At 48.1% G+C, this 22,487-nt stretch overlaps 2 protein-coding genes across 6 annotated transcripts in view; one reads left to right on the top strand and one right to left on the bottom strand.

Annotated features, from left to right (window-relative positions):
• The window catches only part of LOC111860824 (protein Jade-1), a 39,825-nt gene extending 24,378 nt beyond the window's left edge, over nucleotides 1-15,447 (bottom strand). The window contains exons 1-5 of one of the 5 annotated variants that reach the window (XM_072706828.1): nucleotides 15,291-15,344; nucleotides 14,422-14,496; nucleotides 10,030-10,093; nucleotides 8,867-8,952; nucleotides 3,914-4,071 (exon numbers count right to left, since the gene is read on the bottom strand). In XM_072706828.1, coding sequence (XP_072562929.1) covers nucleotides 3,914-4,071; nucleotides 8,867-8,952; nucleotides 10,030-10,093 — 308 coding nt within the window. In that variant the 5' untranslated portion in view covers nucleotides 14,422-14,496; nucleotides 15,291-15,344. The other 4 variants (XM_072706829.1, XM_072706826.1, XM_072706827.1 and 1 more) reach the window with 4 other exon arrangements.
• Nucleotides 15,448-19,041: 3,594 nt separating this feature from the next.
• On the top strand, nucleotides 19,042-21,354 carry cdkn2aipnl (CDKN2A interacting protein N-terminal like). Its single transcript, XM_023844870.2, has 3 exons — nucleotides 19,042-20,231; nucleotides 20,365-20,470; nucleotides 20,596-21,354. Exons 1-3 carry the CDS (start codon nucleotides 20,020-20,022, stop codon nucleotides 20,602-20,604), a joined length of 327 nt encoding a protein of 108 aa, XP_023700638.2. The 5' UTR covers nucleotides 19,042-20,019; the 3' UTR covers nucleotides 20,605-21,354.
• Nucleotides 21,355-22,487: the final 1,133 nt, after the last annotated feature.

Below are 22,487 nucleotides of genomic sequence, written 5' to 3'. Positions count from 1 at the left end.
ATCCCTGTGTGCTTATTTTGGCTTCCGACTGGAGTCTCCCTGTCACTGTCTGTCTCTGTTTAAGATCTCTCACTTATAAAAAAAAATGGACTTTTATGGAACAATGATTACTCCTGGCAAGTGGAACATTGTGGTTTTCTAGACAACAATCCATCGTGCCAAAACCAGAGTATGAAAACAAATACCCCAGATATCAGCTAAAAAACATGTGTTTGTTATGCAGCCCCACCTCTGGGGGATGCTTCTTTCAGTCCCCCCCCCCCCCCCCATCCCCGACGAGGTTCTGAGCACCTGACACCTGCACACAGCAGCTCCCCCCCCCCGGGGGCCCAGCTCAATTCCGCCTCCTGTGTTCCTATAATCTGTGGGGTTTCCCAGCAACACACCCAGTAGTGGGGGGGGGGGGGGGGTGTTACCATGGTAACCAGAAGTACCACTTAACTAGTGCTAGTTTCCATAAGCAGCTGACTAGGAGGTTAAGAGTTCAATAGAGCCTGAATGAAAGACAAAACCAGCAGCTAAGTAAACAAACAAAGGGAGGAGTGGGAAGAGAAAAAAAAAATGGCTGAAGCCCGCAGAGTGTGACCTCACCCAAAAAGACAAGCGTCCGACAAAGGAAGGGACAGCCCCAAAGCATTATGGGAAGGAGGGTCACAGTCAGTGTCCAGACGCTGGGACTGCAATGTGCTTTTACTGAGTCACAGATCAGCTCCCCTGAGCGAAGGAGAGGGGGGGGGGGGGTGGAGTCCAAACACCCCGGTTCTACTGGCAGACTGAGCCGTTCACTGGACCCATAACCCCAGCCACGCAGTGTCACCGTGAGTAAGAGGGAAGGGACCGTCCAGAGAGGCCAAAATCAAACAAACAAGCACGCAAAACAAACAGTGTAACGAGGAAGGAAGCGTCGCCCCAGACGATGCATGAAGGGGGAGTTACGTCCGCAGCGGCCAGCAACGGCTGCCATGCCAAATGGAGGAGCGAGAGAGAGAGAGAAAAAAATAGCGTCCAAACAGAGCGCGGGGCATCCTGACAATATTTGGCGTGTTCCGGGCTTCAGGCCACGGGCAGCGAGCGGGCAGATGGAGGCGGACACGGCGCCGGGCCGATTCACAGCTGCACAGAACCGCCAAGTTAAGCAAACAAGGGAACGGACGGCGGCGGCAGCCCAAAAGCGGCACGTTACAGCCGATTTATTCAGCAGATGCTTTTTCATCCAAAGTAGATTTTTCGAGGAAGCAGGGTCAGACGGTCCCTGGGGCAACTGGGGGCTGAGGGCCTCGGGCTGGGGCCCGACGGTGACATCACAAGAGGCTCACTTACACCCGGCATGATCAGTTCAGCTGCAAAAGAATCCAAGTGAGACCCCCCCCCCAGACCCTCCCACCATATGTATGCAATTTCACAGTCGCACAACAGTGAGGGAAACACCCCCTCCCCTCCCACATTCCCATTATTATCCCACAACTCCCCATGAGACCACAATGTAGCCCGGCACCTTTTAAAGGCGGGACGCAGCCGTGTTCAGCAGGAGGTTCGCAAATACCCATCCTGCACGCAAATTTTCGTTTTACAGGGTGGTTCGGGAAAACTCATTAATATTCATGAGAGAAACACTACCTGACTGGCTGGTGAATGCCTGAGACAGAATTTCTGAGAAACCACGCTAATCGCTAACTACCTGGGAAACCACGCTAATCACTAACTACCTGTGAAACCACGCTAATCGCTAACTACCTGTAAACCACGGTAATCGCTAACTACCTGGGAAACCACGCTAATCGCTAACTACCTGGGAAACCACGGTAATCGATAACTACCTGTGAAACCACGGTAATCACTAACTACCTGGGAAACCACGCTAATCGCTAACTACCTGGGAAACCACGCTAATCGATAACTACCTGTGAAACCACGGTAATCGATAACTACCTGGGAAACCACGGTAATCGATAACTACCTGTGAAACCACGGTAATCGCTAACTACCTGGGAAACCACACTAATCGATAACTACCTGTGAAACCACGGTAATCGATAACTACCTGGGAAACCACGGTAATCGATAACTACCTGGGAAACCACGCTAATTGCTAACTACCTAGGACATCATGCTAACTGCTAACCACCAGAACCCATAAGTCAGAGTACTGTTAGCCTATGATCAGAAAAACAGATGGTACTACGACTGGGCAATAAAATTTACAGTCATTCTTTGGATGAGCATCTGACAGCAGATGGATTTCTTTCTGAATAATGATGCCTCAGCACTTTAATTCATGGATAAGGTTTGCATAAGAAATGCACCAAGTTTAATGTAGGCTAAGCTCCCACTGCATAGAACAGCCTAAGAAACTTCAGTTAAGGACTTCACTGGGTTGATAAGGTGTCCACAGCTGTTTATGAAAGGTGTGTTGGCCGTGGAAAAAGGTACCACATGTCGATGGGCGCTTACCAGCCAATCAGGTACCGCTTCTATCATGAATATTAATGAGTTTTCCCAAATCACCCCGTAAACAAAAATTTGCATCCTGCACAGCCTGCCATATCACCTCCCGCTTCCTGTCAGGAACCTTCCGGGACATTTGCCGGCCAGACCGAAAGCCTACAAGTGCAGGACCCCCGGTGCGGCACCTCCGGTCCCCGACGACTCCTGCCAGTAACCCCCCCCACCCTACAGGCCCCACCCTCTGCTGGTTCTATCCTCTGCTGGCTCCACCCATCTTTGAACCCTGGCCAGCCTGCGAACACAGAGCCACCCGGCCCCCCCCCCACAGATAAAAGCTCTTCTCATGCTCCAGGAATCATCCGTGTTAGGCTGGCAAGGAGGTCCAAATGTGGCCTTTCTAATTTTCAGCTGTGGAAAATTAAGCGACGCTGAGCTTCTTTCATCTTCCCCCCCCTCTCCCCTCCCCAAATGGTCTCATACATGTAATTATTTTTTTTTTCTCCCAGAGATGTTGAGCAGACCCGGGATAGGAGCGCCCTGCCAATTCCTCATTCTCCGTCTGCTGAATGGCGCTGTTACGCAATCCCTAATTGCCTCCACTTGGCCTGGAGAGCGGAGCGGCTTGCGTTCTTCTGGAGGCCTGCGCAGTTATCTGGGGGTGGGGGGGGGGCTGGACTCGACATGTCATTTGTGACTTATTAAAAAAAACATCAAAAATCCACAAAGCCACCGCTAACGAAGACGACGGCCAACTCTGTAAATATGTGCGAGTTCTTAAGGGGCATAAAAACGTTCGTAAAATTTGCGATCCCGCTTCATTGAAACTTGTCCCCGCCTGTGATCAAGAAGCATGCAAGTCATCTGTTTAGCCACGCCCCCCTTCCCCAACCTTCATAAGCAAGCCCTGTGGGATGAGTGGAAAAGAATTAGCCAATCACGGCGGACCTAACCGCGGCTGAACCGAGCCAACTGAAAGACTGAGCCAATCACGGTTCAGCTGATATAAGAGGCCCGGTCGGAGGCAAAATGCCGGCTTGCTGGGCTCCTCATTGTGGTCAGAAGCCACAAGTGCGAAGGCGGCACCGTTCCACCACGTCAGCCTGAGTCACGGCCCCAGGGGCCCGACCCCGCCCAGCTGCTACCGGCCCGGCAGGGAATTTGTGTGAGACATCTTCTCTGTGGTGGACGATCCCCCGGGCGCTTCCCCAAACGACGCCGCGGTCGCCAGGAAACCGTTAACCCCCCCCCCCCCCGAGGCTCAGATTCCTCATGGGGTGGTTCAGCGGACAGGCCGGGCGCGAGTCTGGCATTAAGCAGCTATTCAGAGTGGATTAGTCGCTATAATGTCGGGGAATGTGGCCAGTATCCTTTCGCAAAAGCACCAGAAATGGGACCGTGAGTCTGTCCAAGTGACATGAGACCTGACGATACATTATGGGGCCAAATGGGTTAGGGGGGAGGGTGATACCTGACCGCAGCGCAGGGGACGGCCTCCAGATTGGCTGGGACCTGCACCCCTTTCTCCCACTCCTGTCTCCAGGGGTCCGACAGCACGTAGAACTCGTCCGGGCTCAGCTGGGCCGAATCGGGCAGCTTCATGGCGGTGATGAAGTCGGTCCGGAAAACCTGCGAACACGGGCATGGAGTGGGTGTGGCTGGCAGGTCACATGACTCATCGGCAGACACATTAAAGGTAAATTACACTCGCGGCCCCTGGCCGATTTCGTCTTCAGTTTGTAGTTCCATTTCTTTTCTGTGGGGGGGGGGGGGATACACTGAGTGGTGGCCAGGATAAACATCAGACCGGGGAGGAGAAAACCAGCTCCCAGGTCGGGCTGACCTCTGAAGGACGCCAGAGTCACGACACACCGCCATCCCACGCTGGGACTCCAGGGTGAAGCCATGACTCCGCATTAGAGACGCTATCGGCTCGTAAGCCCCCTTTATCTAGGCTTAATTAGCTGCCCTCTGCTCCACAGATGGGCTCCACGGGAATCGCTGCAACCCCCCTGCCCCCCCCCCCTGTGCCGACGGAGCCAAAAACACCCTCCATGTTTTTTTTTTTCTCTCTCTCTCTCTCTCTCTCTCTCTCTCTCTCTAAGTGTCTCTTCAGGGGGACAGCCCCCCCTACAGGTACAGCCTTGTGTTTACATGCCGGGGGAAGTGACACTACCGGGTCCACAGATGCCAATTTTAGACGGCCCAACTGCCCATTGAGGCCTGGGCCGTCCTGGGGGCGGGGTCTCGCCCCCAAATATATTGTCATGGGCGGAGCTAAATGCTGTTGTGGCCAAAACCAAACCGGGACACGTGTAAAATCTGAGTAGCCTCCGTTCTGGGAGAAAGATGCAACGTGCAAAGCCATCACTGTGGTGGCAGGTACATAGCCAGGTAGTACAATTACAGGTTCGAATCCCCCCCCCCGCCCCCTGGGGCAAAATCTACCAAAGGGGACCAATAGGTAGGGCCCCCACACCTTCCCTAAGAAATTTATTTATGTCTACGAGCCTGCTGACAGGACAGAGGTCACCTTCCACATCACTTATGTTTTCACCCAAGAAGATGTGCAGGTGACCTTTGACCCCGCACTCGAGGCAGCTGAATGCCGGCCCAGCTGCTTCCTGAGAGGACCATCTCAAGCCGAAGCATCGTGACACCGGCGCTTGTGAAACAGCAGCCCTGCTCCACCACACTAATCCTGCAGATGTTTTACATCTGGCTGCTCAGCTGGCACCTTGGCGCTTAGGACATTGTGCCATTGACCAGAAGGTCGTCGGTTCAAATCCCAGGGTCAGTAGAGTGATGTCACCATTGGGCCCCTAAACCCAAGTTGCTCCCAGGATCGTGTGACCCTGTTTTTTGCCTGTGCTTATAAGGGGCACCGTGGTGAGACGCACACCGGAAGCACACGACCTCAGCCGCTGTATCAGCTGCCAGCCTGGTCCAGGAGAAACAAACCGTTACATCACAACTAGATTCCACCTAGACTGAGATTTTCAGCCAGGTGGGTCCGCTAAGCTCAGAACAGGACCCATCGCTGCAGATCCTGAGAAAGCCGGGGATTCGGAGCGAGCGAGCGAGAGCCCCCCCCCCCACCCAACCCTCCCTCCACCGCCGCTGTTCCCGCTGCCTGATCCGAGAGGATTTCAACTCAGCCTCAAGGATGAAGACAGAAGAACAGGAGCGGCCGGTTAGTCAGACAGCTATTTGAACATGAGCTCCCCGGGAACACCGCGTGGTAAAGAAAATCTCGCCGAGCGACACGGAGATGCGCTTCTCGCCGTTAGACCTTCCTCCGTAATGCTGGATTCGATCCCTTGATGCTCACCCTACCCCCAAAACCACTATTCCATGTGAAAATGCTGCTGTATTCACCATAAAACGGCCTCTTGACACAAAGTCGAGGCGAGCCGGGCTTCACGCTGACAGCCGGGGGGGGGGGGAGAGAAGTGGGACTTCAAGCCTGTGACTCATAGCCGGGGCCCAAGAGGCTCCTGTGACAGGAGATGGCGCTGGGCGGGACCCGCCTGGTCTGACTGTTTGTACAGGGAGTGCCTCTTAGTCGCGCCGGATTAAGTGTCACTTGAGTGTCATGTTAACCTGTCTGGTTGGAGGGCGCCGTAAACACGGGAAGTGCGCCTTTACCATCACACACTAACTGCCAGTATACCGAGCCAACTCTCCTAGAACCCAGCTTATACCTTTGACATTTAGCCCCTCCCATGGCTCCTCCCTCTGCCAGCTGGCTCCTCCCACTGACAGCAATCTCCCCTGACACCCAGCTCCCCCCTCCAACACTAAGCTCCTCCCTCTGACAGCTGGCTCCTCCCACTGACAGCAGTCTCCCCAGACACCCAGCTCCTCCCTCCAACACTAAGCTCCTCCCTCTGACAGCTGGCTCCTCCCACTGACAGCAGTCTCCCCTGACACCCAGCTCCTCCCTCCAACACTAAGCTCCTCCCTCTGACAGCTGGCTCCTCCCACTGACAGCAGTCTCCCCAGACACCCAGCTCCTCCCTCCAACACTAAGCTCCTCAATCTGGCAGCTGGCTCCTCCCACTGACAGCAGTCTCCCCAGACACCCAGCCTCTCCCTCCAACACTAAGCTCCTCCCTCTGACAGCTGGCTCCTCCCACTGACAGCAGTCTCCCCTGACACCCAGCTCCTCCCTCCAACACTAAGCTCCTCCCTCTGACAGCTGGCTCCTCCCACTGACAGCAGTCTCCCCAGACACCCAGCTCCTCCCTCCAACACTAAGCTCCTCCCTCTGTCAGCTGGCTCCTCCGACCGACAGCAGTCTCCCCAGACACCCAGCTCCTCCCCCCAACACTAAGCTCCTCCCTCTGTCAGCGGTCCCATCCCCCTTCTATTACAGCCTTCCCTGATACCCAGCCTCCCTCCTCCATCCAGTCCTCTGAGAATCACACCCATGTGCCGCTTCTTAAAAAAGGAGGTCAGACTCTCCGACAGCAATAATAAATTAATAAATAAAACCGCACACAAACCCCCTCCCAGAGGCCTCCAAAATGAGCTCGGAGAAAAGCGAGCTGGCTGAGGGGCCGCCACACCGTACGGGAGAGATGGCGCCGAAACACTAGCGGAGAAAAGGAGGGATGGGACTGCAGGTAACCTTGGGATGAAGTGAATCTCCTGCATGGCAGTGATTTCCATTATCGCAGGCCTAGGGCCAACAAGGGCATCAGCAAAAGGAAACAACTAATTAACTACCACAGGATGGGAAGGTCACGGATCATATGATGCAAAGCGGTGGAAATGTCTCTGGCGCGCAATATTAAAAGGCTGCCATCTTCACGTATTTTTTTCCCATAATCCCACAGCTCCCACCTGGTTCGCCTTGGAGGGGTGATGGTCGTATAAATACCCCATGCCGCAAAAAAACAGTGGCTAAACCAGAATCCTGCAAGATGGCGGTGATGCTGCAACACCGAGATCCCCATCTCTTACGGCTGCTCTCTGCCTGTAGGGCGGCGATAGAGAGAGGGCGAGCAGGGAGCCGCGGGATGGGGCTGTTTTTGTTCAGGCATATGGTGGGGGACCTAACCTTCCTTTATAATGGGGGTGGGTGCAGATCATCTATTAAAAGGCTCCGCTGTAATGTCCTTCCTCACCCCAGCAGACCACAGCTATTCTCAAACTGACCACCAGGGGGGGTACTGCCTAACTTGCTACACAGCAGGTCAATTCATCCCTTGGGTAGGTGCTTCATTTTGCCAACCCCCCTCCCAACTCCACCGCACCCCCGCAGCCGTTTTTTGCATCCAGTTGCCGTGGACCTGCACAGCTGCTGCAGTCCTCGCAACTGTCGGCTTCTGCTTTCCTCCACTGCCCCCCTGGGACTGTGGCTTCCGGGTGCTCTGGCTTCCTGTGGCTCCTGTTTTCATCCTCAAGATCACAGCTGGACCAGAAAGCTGCTCCCTGTCCACATCTCTGCCGCATTTCACGCCTGTAATTTGTCCTCCTGGCAGACAGGTGGCGTCCTTTCAGATGACTGCTTTCCAGGTAATGATAGTTTTAACCGAAATGGAACTTACATTCTCCCAATCTCAACTTTAGGTTGTGTAATATTAGTTTTTTCCAAGTTTTACTGCAATGAGAAAGAAATTTTTTAAAACTTTGAAAAATAAAATATAAAGAAATAAAGCTAATCTAAGATGAATTCTGAATCCAATATGAGAAATTATACCCAATATATCTAGCTGAGTGCACAAAAAAATGTGATATATAACCCTTAAAAAATCTAATCCAAGGCAGTTTTGGTGATAAGTAGCTACCATGCAAAAAAATGTTAATAGTTTTTCACTAATAAATTTTAACCCCAGCATTAATAATGTAGGGGATGTAATGCGCTTCCAGGCCGGCTGCATCGCATGGAACAGCTGTGCTGCGCGTTTCTGCGCCGCTGCCTCTCTCGTTGGCATTAGTGAGCACGGCGTGTAAACTGCACACGCATGCTTTTACATTGTTAATCGAATTCCGGGCGGGCAAAGCGTCACAGAGAAGCCGATGGTGACGAAAGAATGCTTCTTGACACCCAGGTCACGCAATAAACATTGTGGGATTCCTGTGGGGGGGGAGGGAGGGTCTGCGGGCTACCTCGGGGTGACACTCCCGGCTCAGACCAACGTGCATGCACGTGCAGGCACGCACGCACACACACTCACACACACTCACAGGACTCTAGGAGGAATCCACACCTGCAAGCCAGGTGGATCGTGGCAGAAATCCGACCCACCCTCCACGTGACCCAGTACAAAAGGTGTCCTGTTCGCGGGGGGCAGCACCGAGGACCGTGTGGCATGCAGGATGACGGCTCGCTGGGGCTTTGCAACATCCGAGGACTCGCGGTCACCGCGTCCCACACGTGACCGAGACCGGCGGTCACACGGAACACGGGACTCACCTCCGATGGCTTCTTCTGCTCCGGTCGGCACCAGCCACTGCTACTCCCCATGTTCTTGGGGCACTTCGACCAAGAGGTCACATGACCTACAAAAGAACCAATCGACAAAGGGCGTAGCCATTAGCGGCAATGCGGACCATGGGGATCTATTTCATGGCAGTATGTGATGTATTTTGTTTACAGTTAGCATGTGGTACCAGCCACTGGACTTTAATAATCAATAACTTAAAATACAATACAATAGAGAAGAATAATAGATTCTAATCTACTGTTTTATAACATGTTCGACACAACTAAGTGCATTCTTGTTTTTCCCCCCATCTTCCTGGTCCTAATCCACCATTTTTATATTAATGTGGAGTGATATTTGTATAATCAAGCCTTGGTCTGGTAGCCACGTCTCGCTCCTCCTTCCAAAAGCACTGCTTCACCCCCCTCCCCGGCTCCATGGTGACAAGTCAAGCTACAGTCCTTATGGGATGTGGGTCAATCCCATTGGCCAAAGCCACCTGTCGCATGATTGACACCCCATTTAACGAATCAGGTGCGAGTCAGCTGCAGGAGCGGGTGGGATCGCAGTCTATCACCAAGGACAATTACTCCTTCAAACAGCAGGGGGCGCTGGCTGGATTAACAGCAGACTGGGCTAGAGAAGCAAGAGGTCACGTGGAAAGTGACAGGGACACTCCCCTGTCATGTCACTGTCTGCTTCCATATTTACATGGCAAAGATCGAGAGCCCAGCAATGTTAAGAAGGACAACAGCTGGCTGTGAGAGAGACATCCATCACCCCGACGATGAGGAAACAGCTAACCAAAGCAGTTTATCTTCCTGCCAACTGCACCGAAACTGCCGAACATGGCCGCTGTAACCTGCCTCAATCCAGCAGCACTGGGCACAAGGACAAAAAAAACGACGACGGATTTGAAACTTAACACCAGGATATTTCACACCTTAATCACAACCCCAGGGCCACTGTGAACATCCCAGAGTAGCAGGACGTCACCGAGCACCGCGGTTACGGGAGGAATAAGGGGTCAGATCGGTGATGCCGTCATCACCCGCAGCAATCCTGCCGTCCCGGCCGACTGCGCTACCGCCAGCTGTCAGAGGGGGGCGCCATCCCTCCCACCGTAATTAGAGTCAGCCAATTCCAGACTTACCGTCATTGGCTTCAGACTCGTTGCTGCTGGTGGAGTATTTCCTCCTCTTCTTTTCACTCTCCATCTGTGTGGGGGGAGGGCAGGTGACAAAATGAACGCAGGTAACACACTTCGTACTTTTGACCTTATTCGCGAGGCCAGCTGCCGCGGAAACCTTAGCGATCTGCAGTGGTCCTACTTCAGCGTAGTTTAGCAGTGAAAAGCCCAGTAGGGGTATTTCCATTTCTGCAAATTAATAACCAAAACCCAAGTCCCCCGGGAAAGACAACCACGAGGGAGAACCGGCCTACATCTTCTGGTGTTTCAGTGCAGATGCATGCAGACCAGCAGGGGACTCCCCCGGCGCAGGGGACTCCCCCGGCACGGGGGAGTCCCGCCAACACACAGCCCCCGGGCACCTAACATCCATTTCAGAAAACCTCACACCGTGCACCAGCAGTCAACAAGTCAACACACAGCATCCTGACACACAAAAACATGCAAATGCAGTTCCGTTTGTGCGCCCTGGTCGTTGACCTCCGCAGCCACACACCTGGCAGACGTGCACGTCCACCGTTCACGTTTATTTGCTTATCACGCACTTTTTTCCAAAGTGATGCACAATTGATAAAGCAGCATCAGAGAATCCCGAGCGTGGTAAGTTAAGGGCCTCCGCTCAAGGCCCCCTCTAGTGACATCACACTGTCAGCCACAGGACTGAACCTGATCACAGGTACAGTGTCTTTACCCAGTGACCCACATACAGCCCCCAAACCATCACTGCTGTACGAACGCCAGTACTCAAAGGGAATCTCCGCAGGGAAGTGGATTTCCCCTACTTTGAGTAGGGAGAGACAGATCAGGTCACTAATTAACAGTAAGGATCAGCCCCGTGTGAAACACACCTGGGTGCGGGAGAAAATGCAGGCAAAACAAGCATCCTCATCCTCATCATCATCATCATCATCATCACTGACTCTGAGCCAACTTAGCGAGGATTAAACTTGAACGCACTTAAGTATCATATAACTATATGCAATAATATACCACTCTAATAAATACAAAAACCGATGCTACTTACTGTCCCTAAGACATTTTTTAATCAGGAAAAGTCACAATTAATGCCTGATATACCTCATCCAGATAACCGGAGGGATCCGGCTGAAATCAGCGGTCAGCTGATGTCAGGAATAACTCCCATTGGTCCCTTTAACAGATCTGCTGTGAGATTTCTGTCAATCCGCCGGCTGCGGGACAGGGTAACGCGGCGCTCCAAAGCCAGCGCGAGTCCCAGCCCGCGGCCTGCCCTGTCTCCACCCGGGGGGCCCTGTAAAGGGTTAACGTCGCTGGGCATTGCCGTCGCGCACCTGCATATGCGATTTAGCATCTGCTCAGCTGCGGCGGGGGGGGGGGGGGGGGGGGGGGGGTTGGGGGCAAAAACAGGAGAGGCAGAACCTCAGCGGATGACCTCACGGCTGAGCCTGTCATTCTGGCACCGCAGAGAAGAAAAATAAAATAAATTGGTGGAAAAAAAAGACTGCGATATCGCCGCATTCCACTAACAACCAGTTTCTGTTATTTATTGACGATGCATTATGGTCCCTTTCGCAGGAGTCATAGTTTGTTCTTTATATATATAATAATAATAATCAAACCCTATTCAGGCAACTTGTCAGAAAAGTGCTGACAAGACAGGCCCGGGAGGGATCGGGGGGGGGGGGGGGGGCTGAAAGGCTGCCAAACCGCCAAGCGGAGAGGCGGGCCGGCCACAGAGGATTAATGCCCCCCCTCACCTCCCCTGCCATCAGGAGTCCATTAGCCTATTGACGAACAGAGAAAGCCCCACATATGAAGGCAGGATGGAGTGAACTGACCCGATTTGGGGGGGGGTGTCAGAGAGACAGTGATCAGAGATAGGTGAGCAGGGACGTAGAGAGGGTGAGCATGAGGAAAAGGTAGGGCGCCCCCTTGTGGTGGGGCAGAGAGGAAGGGGAGCACAGGGACATTGGTTCAGATCAGCACCAGTGAGCGTAGGACCACCAAGCTTCAAAGTCTGATACGCTTAACAACGGCCAACTATATTGCAATGCCTATATTTAATAGAACAAACGCATGCCAAGACAGAGGAAGCGTCCATATTGCAGGAACAATAAAACATGCCAAAATAAACAACCACATCAAAACAGGGTGAAAGCAACCAGAGGCATTATAAGAAAGCATGTAATTCACGACGGTAATAACATTTCACCTGGAGAGGTGAATTTTCTCCTTGGTGCGCGGGGGGAGGACACACGCATACCTTCATTTAAGATGAGCCCTCATTAGAATATTATATTTCTACAGTGGTTCGTAATTTGCCCGTGGAGGTGAGAAAAAAATTAAATCATCCTGGATGACGGCCCACTGGCCGGCGCTGATCGGGGCGGCCCACGCGGCCACACGCGAGGTCCTACCTCTCCCTGCCGAAACACTTCTCACAACCAACAAGCCGGACTGTCAGCGTCATCTCAGTTAGCCCAGGGCGGCAAATCGTTTAAGTGCCAGAGCTGAAAGAATATATCTACACGCTGTGCTCCTTTAGGAGCTAAAAGAAGAGAGAGAAAAAAAGAATGGAAAAAAAAAATCCAGGGCTTCTGACGTAAGGTGACCGAACCCCCTGCAAACAGCCCAATGAAAGCACTTACAAGTCATACGCCCCCCCGCTCCGCAGCCAATCGGCGCTAAAGACACCCGAACCACTGACAGCTTGCAGACAACTTCCCGCAGGAACACGGAGCCCGGGCGAAGGTATAAACACTCCATAGTGCGCCTGCCCCTCTCTTAATACCAGCCCTAGACAAACTCATCCCTTAATCAAACGGAGGACCCCTATCCTCCAGAGGGGGGTTTAGCAACATGAGAGGAGACGCGTTTTTTTTTTTTGCCCCACATCTTCTGAGTCATCTCCCCTTCAGTGGCCTCAGAGATATGGAGGCCATCAGTCACCACTGGGAACATCTAACGAGTCCCAGGATGATTCAGACCTTATTTTAATTGATTCAAGGCAAAGGCTGTTCAATTAGATCTGCTCTTTGTACAAAACAGCCCGCAGGACGGCTCTTGTCAGACAGCTAGGGTGTCTGATTTCGAAAGGACCCTGTAGATCAACCATTTTACAATTACTTTCAAATCATGCCTCTTTAACTTCTAATAACGTCATTTCTTAGTGATTTATTCCAGCATGATAATTTGAAATGCGTTCGACGGTGTTGCCGCTATGTGTGGCTAAGTTGCCTGGTTATTTAATTATATGTATGTGTATTTTTTAAATTATATGTATCAGACCGTTTAGATTTAGCCCTCAGAATGAGCCTATAAAAATGGTAAAGTACAGAACTGGGATGAAAAGCATTTAAAACGAACTTGATTCTTCCGATCGCAGTAAATAAGCGAAAAGGTGACGACAAGCGTGTCGCTTCTTTAGAAGACGAGCCCTGGCCGAAGCTCCCCAGGCAGCCGCGTTCATGTCCTCCTGCGCAGCGGAGTCTGGGTGCTCCTCCTCCGCCCCCCTCCAGCGCTGTGGGCGCAGACTTTCGGAAGGTAAACAGGAGCCACTCCCCCTACAGTCAGTCCCGCAAAGCACACGGGCTGAAGGCAGCCAGACAGGCAGCGGCCTCCAGCAACTCATGTGCGCCAGCCTGGTATCACGCCGCAGGTCTCGGCGCCGCTATCCCCTTTCGCTCCCGGCGTGACCTGCGTGCGTCCGTCCCAGCGGAGGCTCGGAAAACGCCGGCAGCCCGGCCGCCTGCCCTTCAGCTACCCGCCGCATCCTCCATCCCACACCCTGCCTTGCCATCCACCCACCCCCAGGGTTGCGAGCTGTTAGGCTGGATTTCACTTTCGCTCACATGGCAAAAATAAACGCACGTTATGAGCTCAGCCGCCGCCGCTGCGCAATGCCGATTATTTTTAAAGGAGGAAGTAGCCGATCCGGAGTGGGGGGCATCGCTGCGTTCATTGCGAGTCGGACACACGTCCCCCCCCCCCTCCGGGGTAACTTCGGCAATCCGGGATGTGGCTCCGAGGTCGGTCCACATGCCGCGATCGGTCCAAACCCCCCCCCCCCGACATCTGCTCTGCACGATCGCAGCCTTTTCCTCCGACAATTTCCGCAAAAAAAAAACACCCGTCAATAGTGGCGTCAATATTTTTCACCAAGCTACAGCTGCAACACTTTTTCCCAAAAAATATACACAACCATTTATTTTAAAAAAGTTATTTAGAGGTGCAGCGACTTTCTACGTTATCTAACATAAGGATATGACCTACATGCACTGGCTGGGTACCTCACGACTCATTCCTTAAGTATTTGCCCAATTCTAACTGGAGCAAAAAAAAAGGAAACAAAATAAGATTAAAGGGCAGTAAAAGTACCTTTTTCGCCTCGGTTGCAGGCTGCTTTTTGGATGAAAGAAAAAAAGCGTCCTCAGTTCAGACGGATGGACGATGCTGTGAAATTAGATAACTGGTAAGCCGCTGACAAGCGCCGCGATTATTCTAGTAGGCGGCTGGTTAGCTGTAGCATCGGCGGACTGCGTTAAAGGCTGGCAGAAAAGTGACAGCTATATATGCTCCCTAAAGAGTCCGGATTTTTTTTTTGCTTGTTTGTTTATAAAAAAAAAAGTATCCAGCAAGCTAAGCAGCAACGCTACTCCAGGTTAAAAGCCAGTCCGCGGCGCAACATTATGCAACAAAATAGCGCCGGATGCGTACGCCGATCTTATTTGTATTTAAGCTGTCTTTTCAAGACTTTGAAGTGATGTCATCCGAGAGCCGGATTAAAACTGCAGGCTGGCCCAGCTAGCGCTTAGCCGCCGCTAGCCCAATAGTTACATCTGCTCAGTCGTGTCGCATTTTCGGCTGCGGTCCAGATCCAGCGTGGTATCCGACGGTCCCACTTTAACACGGGGATTTTTTATTATCATTATAATTTAACACCCTCTCTCGTCCCCTCCCTGGGATCCCCCTAAATTTTTATGCAGAAAGGGTGTTTTAAATTTCAGCGCACTCGGGGTTTAGCTAGTCGCCGTGAGATAGTTTGCGTGAGGCTTCGCCGCGCACATTTCTCCCCCCCCCTTTGCACCGCTCCCCGGCCAAATCGCGCTGCTATCCCCTATGTGCAACCTTAGAGCAAAAATAATCTCACACTTAAAAAAAAAAATCTTTTGGCGCCATGTTAATGGCGTACTTTAAAATAGCCATCCCCCCCCCCCCCCCCGAAAGGCATCCGAATTATCATTTACCTTTTTTTGCAAAAAGCGCACGGCACACATGCAACGACATCTGAAAATGACGAGATGTGTTTTCCTCACCTGTCAAGTTTCTTGAGAAAGTGATAGCGACCATTAACGTTAAGATAACGTCAGCGGCTTGTCGAATCAGTAAATGGGGCGGTTCATTGTATTACCGTCCATCTTATTTAGAGCATATACATAAAACATTACTTAATACAGCAAATATTATGCTTAATTACAGTATTTCTCGAAATTAAACTTTTACATGTTGCAAAAATGTTGTCAGACCCCGTAAATTTTACACAGAAAGAAATATTAAATAATAAAACACTTCGAAGCTGGACAAACTATTAGTCAAGAAAATATTTTTACTTATTTGTTCATCGTATTCATGCGTGGCTGTAGGCTTGTTCATACATTACCATACGTGTTGCCTACATCAAACTAATGATCCATTTAGTTTCATTTGCACTTTGATTTCACAAACAGTGTTTGTATACGCTAGCGACGTGTGTGACATTTGTATATCTCGGGAAGTGACAGTTTGATGTTTAACGCCAACCATGTAAACGTCTAAAGCTGTTAATCGTTAATAATGATGTGAGTCCAGCCGTTAAATTGATGATATAGAATTTAACAAAACGCCAGTTTTTTTCTAGTTTAATAACATAAAGTTGTCAATCAAAGCCTTAAATTAGCTTGATAAATTCATGCGACTCTTCGTTTATGGTAACATATATTTTCGGGTGAGGGTTTGGCAGCCGACAGGCAGATTAGATTAGGAAACTGGTGACGTAAAATGCTTCGTCAGATTGTTTTTTTTATAAAATAAGATTGTGCCAATATTTGCACAGAAAGTTCAGCTCAGTTCAGGTACGTGATTAATTATAATTTGCACAGAATCCAGTAATGATGTGAGAGCGGAAGTATATTGATTTAGGACATAGATTTACCGACTCGACTCACCGGAAGGGCATCGAAGCAGTACAGTTAAGAAAGGTACTTAACCTGAATGTCCTCAGTACAATATACTGCTGTATAGATGGGAAAATACTGCATTGATCTGGATATATGTCGGCTAAGCATGTAAGTGTTCAGTATTCATTGATTAGATTTTAATGAGGCGTGTTTTTCCAAGCACCAAAATGTTTTGTACTATAAATCTATTGTGCATTTTACGGGGTTTGTACAATTTTAGATTAACAACCCGTGTTAGGCTGTAAGGGAGACAAACGGATACGTAACAGAGAGTTGATGGTTTTGCAAACTCTGGCTAATCGACAGTTGCTACAGATGTGCTATGCTTAGGCTACTACCATACTGCCTCCTGGTGGACAACAGGAGAACTGACAAAAGTGCTTTCACCTTCGATCCATCCATCTTCCAATCACAACCACCATTATGATGCTCCTTATTCATCATTTGTTTTACCAGGCAAGTAGGGAGACCAGGCAATTATTGTCACAGATATAGAAGACCTACTGACAGATTATTTTTTTTACAGTGTAACCCTTGTTTTATGCTGATATGAAGATCCCTGGTCTTTGTCAACATGTTTACAAAAATTTTCCTGGAAACAAGGAAATTCCAATTTGTGAAAGAGCGAACTGGCCATGTGGCGACAAGCCCTCTCTGAATGAAAGTACAAGCATCCAGCTACATTATGATATTATAGCTCAAACACAAATCACACTATGTAATCATCTGCGTTAGTGTTGTTAAGTAATGTAATTGTTAAGGATGAGGACTCAGGACGGCTGGTGCTTCAAATCCCAAGACAAGGCGGCCCGGTGCACCTTAAATAAAAGTACTGCACCTAAAGATTCCAATAAAAGATCTGTTTAAATGAAAGGAAAAACATGCAAGTTACTTTGAACATACGGCTAATTGTACAGGACTTAGAATACTGTGAACTTAAGACTAAAAATAACCCAAAGGAATAAACGAACCCTTTGAGTTATTGGGCTGGGCTGTTAATCAAAGCAGGTCTTGAATTATTTTTATTGAGTACTTAACTACCGAATTGCCTGTCCAGTTCTTCCCTTGATATAAGTACTTGAGCTGTTTCTCCTATATAGAACTGAAGTATAAATTCATAATGTTTTGAAGTCGCTAACAAGAAAGCAAAAGTAAATCATAATCCACCACTAATTCAGCATAATACGAACCGCATGGTTAATTAGTAGCTATTAATTATTAGATTGTTTTATTTATTCGGTTACATTTTGCTTCTTTTTGCAGTAATAGAACACTAGACTTCTTTGGCAAAATATCCAACCATCTTTTAACTGCTGATTCTGGGCAAGGTCACAGGGGGGTCTGGAGTCCGTCCCAGACAACAGAGGGCACAAGCCTGGGGTACTCCAAAGATGGGATGCCAGTCCGTCATAGGGCACACATGCGCACACACACGACAGCCAATTTTGAGACGTGCATGTGTCTGGACTGCAGGGGGTGACCTGCACGACGCTGGGAGGAATTTCTCACACACGCAGAGCAGAGGTGGGATTAGAACTTATAACCCTATGGCGCCAACCATTTTGGCAAAATAAATTAAATGCAAACATGTTTTGTTTAAGCAATTCTCTTATAATGACCATCAGATTACAGATCATGGCACCTTAAAATGAAAACACCCCAGAACATTCCTGTTTTTTTTTCCATACGCGTTTTTTGCACCATGAAATATGCATGTCCTCCATGAATATGTGCAAAAAAGAAATCGGGAATTAATTTAGCATAATTTACTCTCTGATTCTGGAATCTTCCTCCCAGAGCCAAATGTTCCGTGGCTTTTTGACAGGTTTGTACACAGCGTCTGCCAAACTGAATAATCTCTGGTTCAAAATGTACCCAGGAATCTTGGGCTAAAACCAAAGGTTCTTGGCCGTCGCGGGGGTGGAATTGTCTCGGGGAGACGGCACATTGTTGGCTCGGTGAAAAAGAGGGGCATGTCTAGCAGACCACCAGACAAGAGCCACCGTACCGGGACAGCATTGTCACTGTCACTGCAGTGTAAATAAGACGCTGAAATGCCAGACGCTTTCACTGCATGCAAACAGTGTGTCCCATACTGCTTATGGTGTTTTTGTTTTATTTTTTTATTCTGATTGATGTCACATTTTGGCACCGTGCTTACAGATTACTGCTACATCTTCAGTTACATTAGCTTGGGATTCAGTGTCGCTTTGAATTAGCTCGGGCCTTTGTTACTTGACTGTTACATTATTTTCAGTGCCATTTTTCTACTCTTCCCAAACAGCCCCTGGCACCGGCAATCGCCCCAGGGTGTCTCCTTTGTGAAGCCTGCTGAGATCCAGAGTGTGGCTTCTTCTTTTCTTCCCTCCCCAGTTCCATTGAGTGATCTCCATGTCTTCCTTGGACTCTCTCCAGGTCTTCACTGGGCGGACGTGAAAATTAAACAGCTCAGTTTGCCCTCCCCCAGCCCCCCTTCCCGCAAGTCCTGGTCCTGGTTGCATTGCGAGTATTTTCTGGGGTTCTCTGTGATGGTTTGCTCGAAATTATACAACGCCTTTGCGTTGTATAATAACCGAATAAATGTCGATAAGGGCCTATGTCAACAATATATATATATATATATATATATATATATATATATATATATATATATATATATATATATATATATATATATATATATATATATGTATTATCGTTTATAAGATTTTCGTAATAATAACGTATAGTGAACGTTACCAAATTGACATGTTTCACTGTGTGGGACAGAACTAAGGATTTCCTTAGCTAAACTTCATTAATTAACATTCAAGCCAAGGCACAAAATCCAAGTACCTCACGATTACGCTCACGCAACATGTATATACCTGTTTGAACCCTATACTGTACATTTAGTATTCCCAGATTCAGTCCTTGAAATTTTTGCTGTTCCCGTTTATTTCGCACTTTTGCCGTAATATTCTGAAATACGGCATTATTTTAAAATCTAATGCGTCAATGTTGATACGGGAACACACACACACACACACACACATAACTACAGTGCTGACAGTTTTTGTTGTCAAATGCAGCAATGCAAAACTTGAGGTGAGTGAGATGCCGCACAAAATTTTAGGGCTTTCATCACCCACTTTGCTGTAAAGGGCATTGACTAAATGCAAGTCATTGTGATTTGCTCAAACTGTTATTCCTTTCCGGGCGCAGAACATTGCATCGCTATATTCAGTAATTTTGTCATTCTTTCCCTCTAGCTCCCGCCTGAAATAATGGTTGACTGTTATGAATTCATTGTGTCTTGAAGCCGCAGGAATCTTAGTTTGTGCTCAGCCTCGTGTCAAAACATGTCCAGCAAACAATCCCCTATTCTTTAGAAAAAGTAATAGTGTGAGCTTAATGCTGGCATGATTTAAAATATTTAGAAATGTATTTGTGCGCATTTTTCAGTTAGTTGTGATCAACGACGGTTATTTGCCAATTAATTTCATTATCAATCTCGGTTATCAATACACATTGATAACTTTAACTTTTTATTAGCTGACATTTAAACTACCACAATGCGCGCACTTCGATTGTGCAACAAGGTGCTTATCTAACGCAAAACTTTATTTAATATATTTAAGACGCACTTTTAGATCACCACCGCCAGGTGGCGCTGTAATAAACGCATCGAACTACAAAAAAACCACTTGCGCATGCGCTGTACGATTTACGGGGATATCGTGTGTTTTTCTGCCGTTGATTTCGTACTTTCATTTTCAGCATGGCGGCTGGGGATATTGAGGAGTTTATCCAGCAGAACCGGCAGCTGGCGGAGCGGATAGACGCATATAGGTCACTTTCGGAGACTGAAAAACATTGGAAGTGTAGGAGAGAGTTTATCTTGCGAAACCTCAGCGATTACCAGGATCCCCAGCTAGACTCTCTGCTGGCTTTGTCCATGGTTTGGGCAAACAACGTCTTCCTCGGTTGCCGGTGTGTACACGGAGTTTATCTTGTCCTCCTGCCACAATTTAACAAGAACTTAACTTGTAGCTGCCACCGTCTATACTGATTTTAGCGCGTTTGGGACTGTTCTGTGACTGTATTTATTTATTGCATTTAACAGGTATAGTCAAGAACTGCTGGATAAAGTCAGGGAGATGGCTGACGGCATTGTTGTAGAAGATGCTCCTGTATTTAAAACTAGAGACGAAATCATAAAGCAGCAACAGGTGAGGTGGTATTCTGACTGTGTGTTGGTTCCATTTATTGCTTAGACTTATCACTTAATGCTGAATGATTTAGTGTGGCGGGTCAAAACTGAATGTTTTTTCTGCCTCTGTCTTATCAACTATAGCGCCGATGACCAGAGCAGAGGAAACAGCCTCCGATTTGGACATGAAGACCTTTTGATACTGAAACCTTTTACATGACTTTGTTTCTATTTTAACGATACTGGTCGTAAGACGTAATAATCACGTGGCTGCAGTATTTTTTTTTATTATATATTTTTAAATATCTGTTCATAAATAGAGTACTGATTGTTGGACATTTGGTCATTTTTGGTGCATATTCGAGGTCAGTTAAACATTTTAACAAAACATTTGAAGTGTTCAATCTCAGAGTAGTTTTCCCCATTACATCATTTTATGTGCTTATCTGCTAAAATGTTTTTTTTAACCTGAGAACCTAAATTTAACAGGGAACTCTATTTAAGATGAAATAAAAGTAACTATTTAATCTAATGATTAAAACCCACTGGAAACCAGCAGTATACTGTCTCTTTTATACAAAGTAAATTTTTCATCCTTTCATCTGTCAAGTGTCTTTTTGCCGTGTGAAATCTTAACTGAGACCATACTGTATAAAAAGCTTATCCCAGGGGCTGTGGCAGAATTCAACCTGCTGGTTACCAACAGTATAGAGGTATAAAGATCCTTCCTTGCTGATGCCATTCTAGGTTCGAATGTGTTTTTCCTTTTCATTTGGTTTCAATTTCTTTTGTTGGGTCATGAATGCTGAATTTGTAAAGCATACAGTATCATGGTCTCTGTAAAACCTTATGATCGCAAAGGGATTTGTCACTTTTTTTTAAATTAAAATTTCAATAATCCCAGCTGGCATTTTTGCTCCTGTTCCTTTGGTCGGGGAGTTCTCAGAATTCATGCCTTCTGTAGCTGATGATCTGAAACTCGAGTTTCAGCATCGAGAAAAAAAGACAGTTCAGAGGTAGGGAGATTTGATGTTACTGTCTAACAAATCTTAACACTCATTTCATATTTGCTGAAAGGGTCTTATTACATTTGTATCCAGCTTGATTCAGCTGCATCAATGCAGACAAGCATACAAGTAGAAATAGCAGGTTGAATATTTTAAGTTTGTCATTTCATTCAGGATATTGTGTCCATACTAAACTGGATTTAATAAGAGCATGGATGGAAAAATTATGCTTATTGTAAAAAAAAATGGTGGGATACAGACCAGGAGAACCTTCTAGAGGTGTGAGTAGTCCCATTAAATTTGTAGACCATGGCCCTCGTAGTGAATGTGAGGGAAATGCCAGCGCATGCTGAGGTTCCTGCTGGGGAAATCCATGTCCGTAGTGGGGCAGTGTCTGATGACCTCAGCAAGCCCAGTTATACAACGCAGACCAGCCCTGGCTGGTATACAGCCTCTTACATGACTACATTGCATGTGTGCACTATGGCATCCCCAACATTAATATCAGCAATCAGTCTGTCTTTAAAGCAGGGTCACCAACCTTTTTGAAACAGAGCTACTTCACAGGTACTGAGCCGTACGAAGGGCCACCAGATTGAAATGCCCTCCTATACTTATATAAACTTCATATATAAAAAATGTGTTTTACATGCTATTTTTTGTCATTTTCAAATCTATATAAATGCAAATGTGATAGAAAAATAGCAACATTTTAGATGCTGCTCACTGGTGAGTTGTGCTATTTTTAGATCAGGTCTGCGGGTGACTCATGTGGTCCTTGGGGACACCATGTTAGTGTATTTCATAACTTTTTAACACTTAAATATGTCAGAAGTACCATAAAAAAAGCTCAAGTAATTTGTTTTCTCTTGAGAAGCTTTTGCCATAGTCACAGACTTCATGGATAACCTGTGAGGTTTGACTCGTTATAAAATCTCTTTGGACCAGGAAAGTTCCATGAATATTTCTGCAACAACGTAAATGCTCTTCTGCATTTACACTGGTTACAAGTGCACTGGATTGGATGCC

The sequence above is a fragment of the Paramormyrops kingsleyae genome, chromosome 24 (assembly GCF_048594095.1).
Source record: "Paramormyrops kingsleyae isolate MSU_618 chromosome 24, PKINGS_0.4, whole genome shotgun sequence".
NCBI classification, from domain to species: Eukaryota; Metazoa; Chordata; class Actinopteri; order Osteoglossiformes; family Mormyridae; genus Paramormyrops; species Paramormyrops kingsleyae.
The sequence above is the reverse complement of the archived record's forward strand: the minus strand, read 5'-3'. Positions and strand labels throughout refer to the sequence as shown.

Excerpts from the sequence above, each read along its gene's own strand:
- cdkn2aipnl (XM_023844870.2), top strand. The coding sequence starts at position 20,020 with ATGGCGGCTGGGGATATTGAGGAGTTTATCCAGCAGAACCGGCAGCTG. Across the intron at positions 20,232-20,364 it reads AACGTCTTCCTCGGTTGCCG|GTATAGTCAAGAACTGCTGG; the intron begins GTGTGTACACGG and ends TGCATTTAACAG.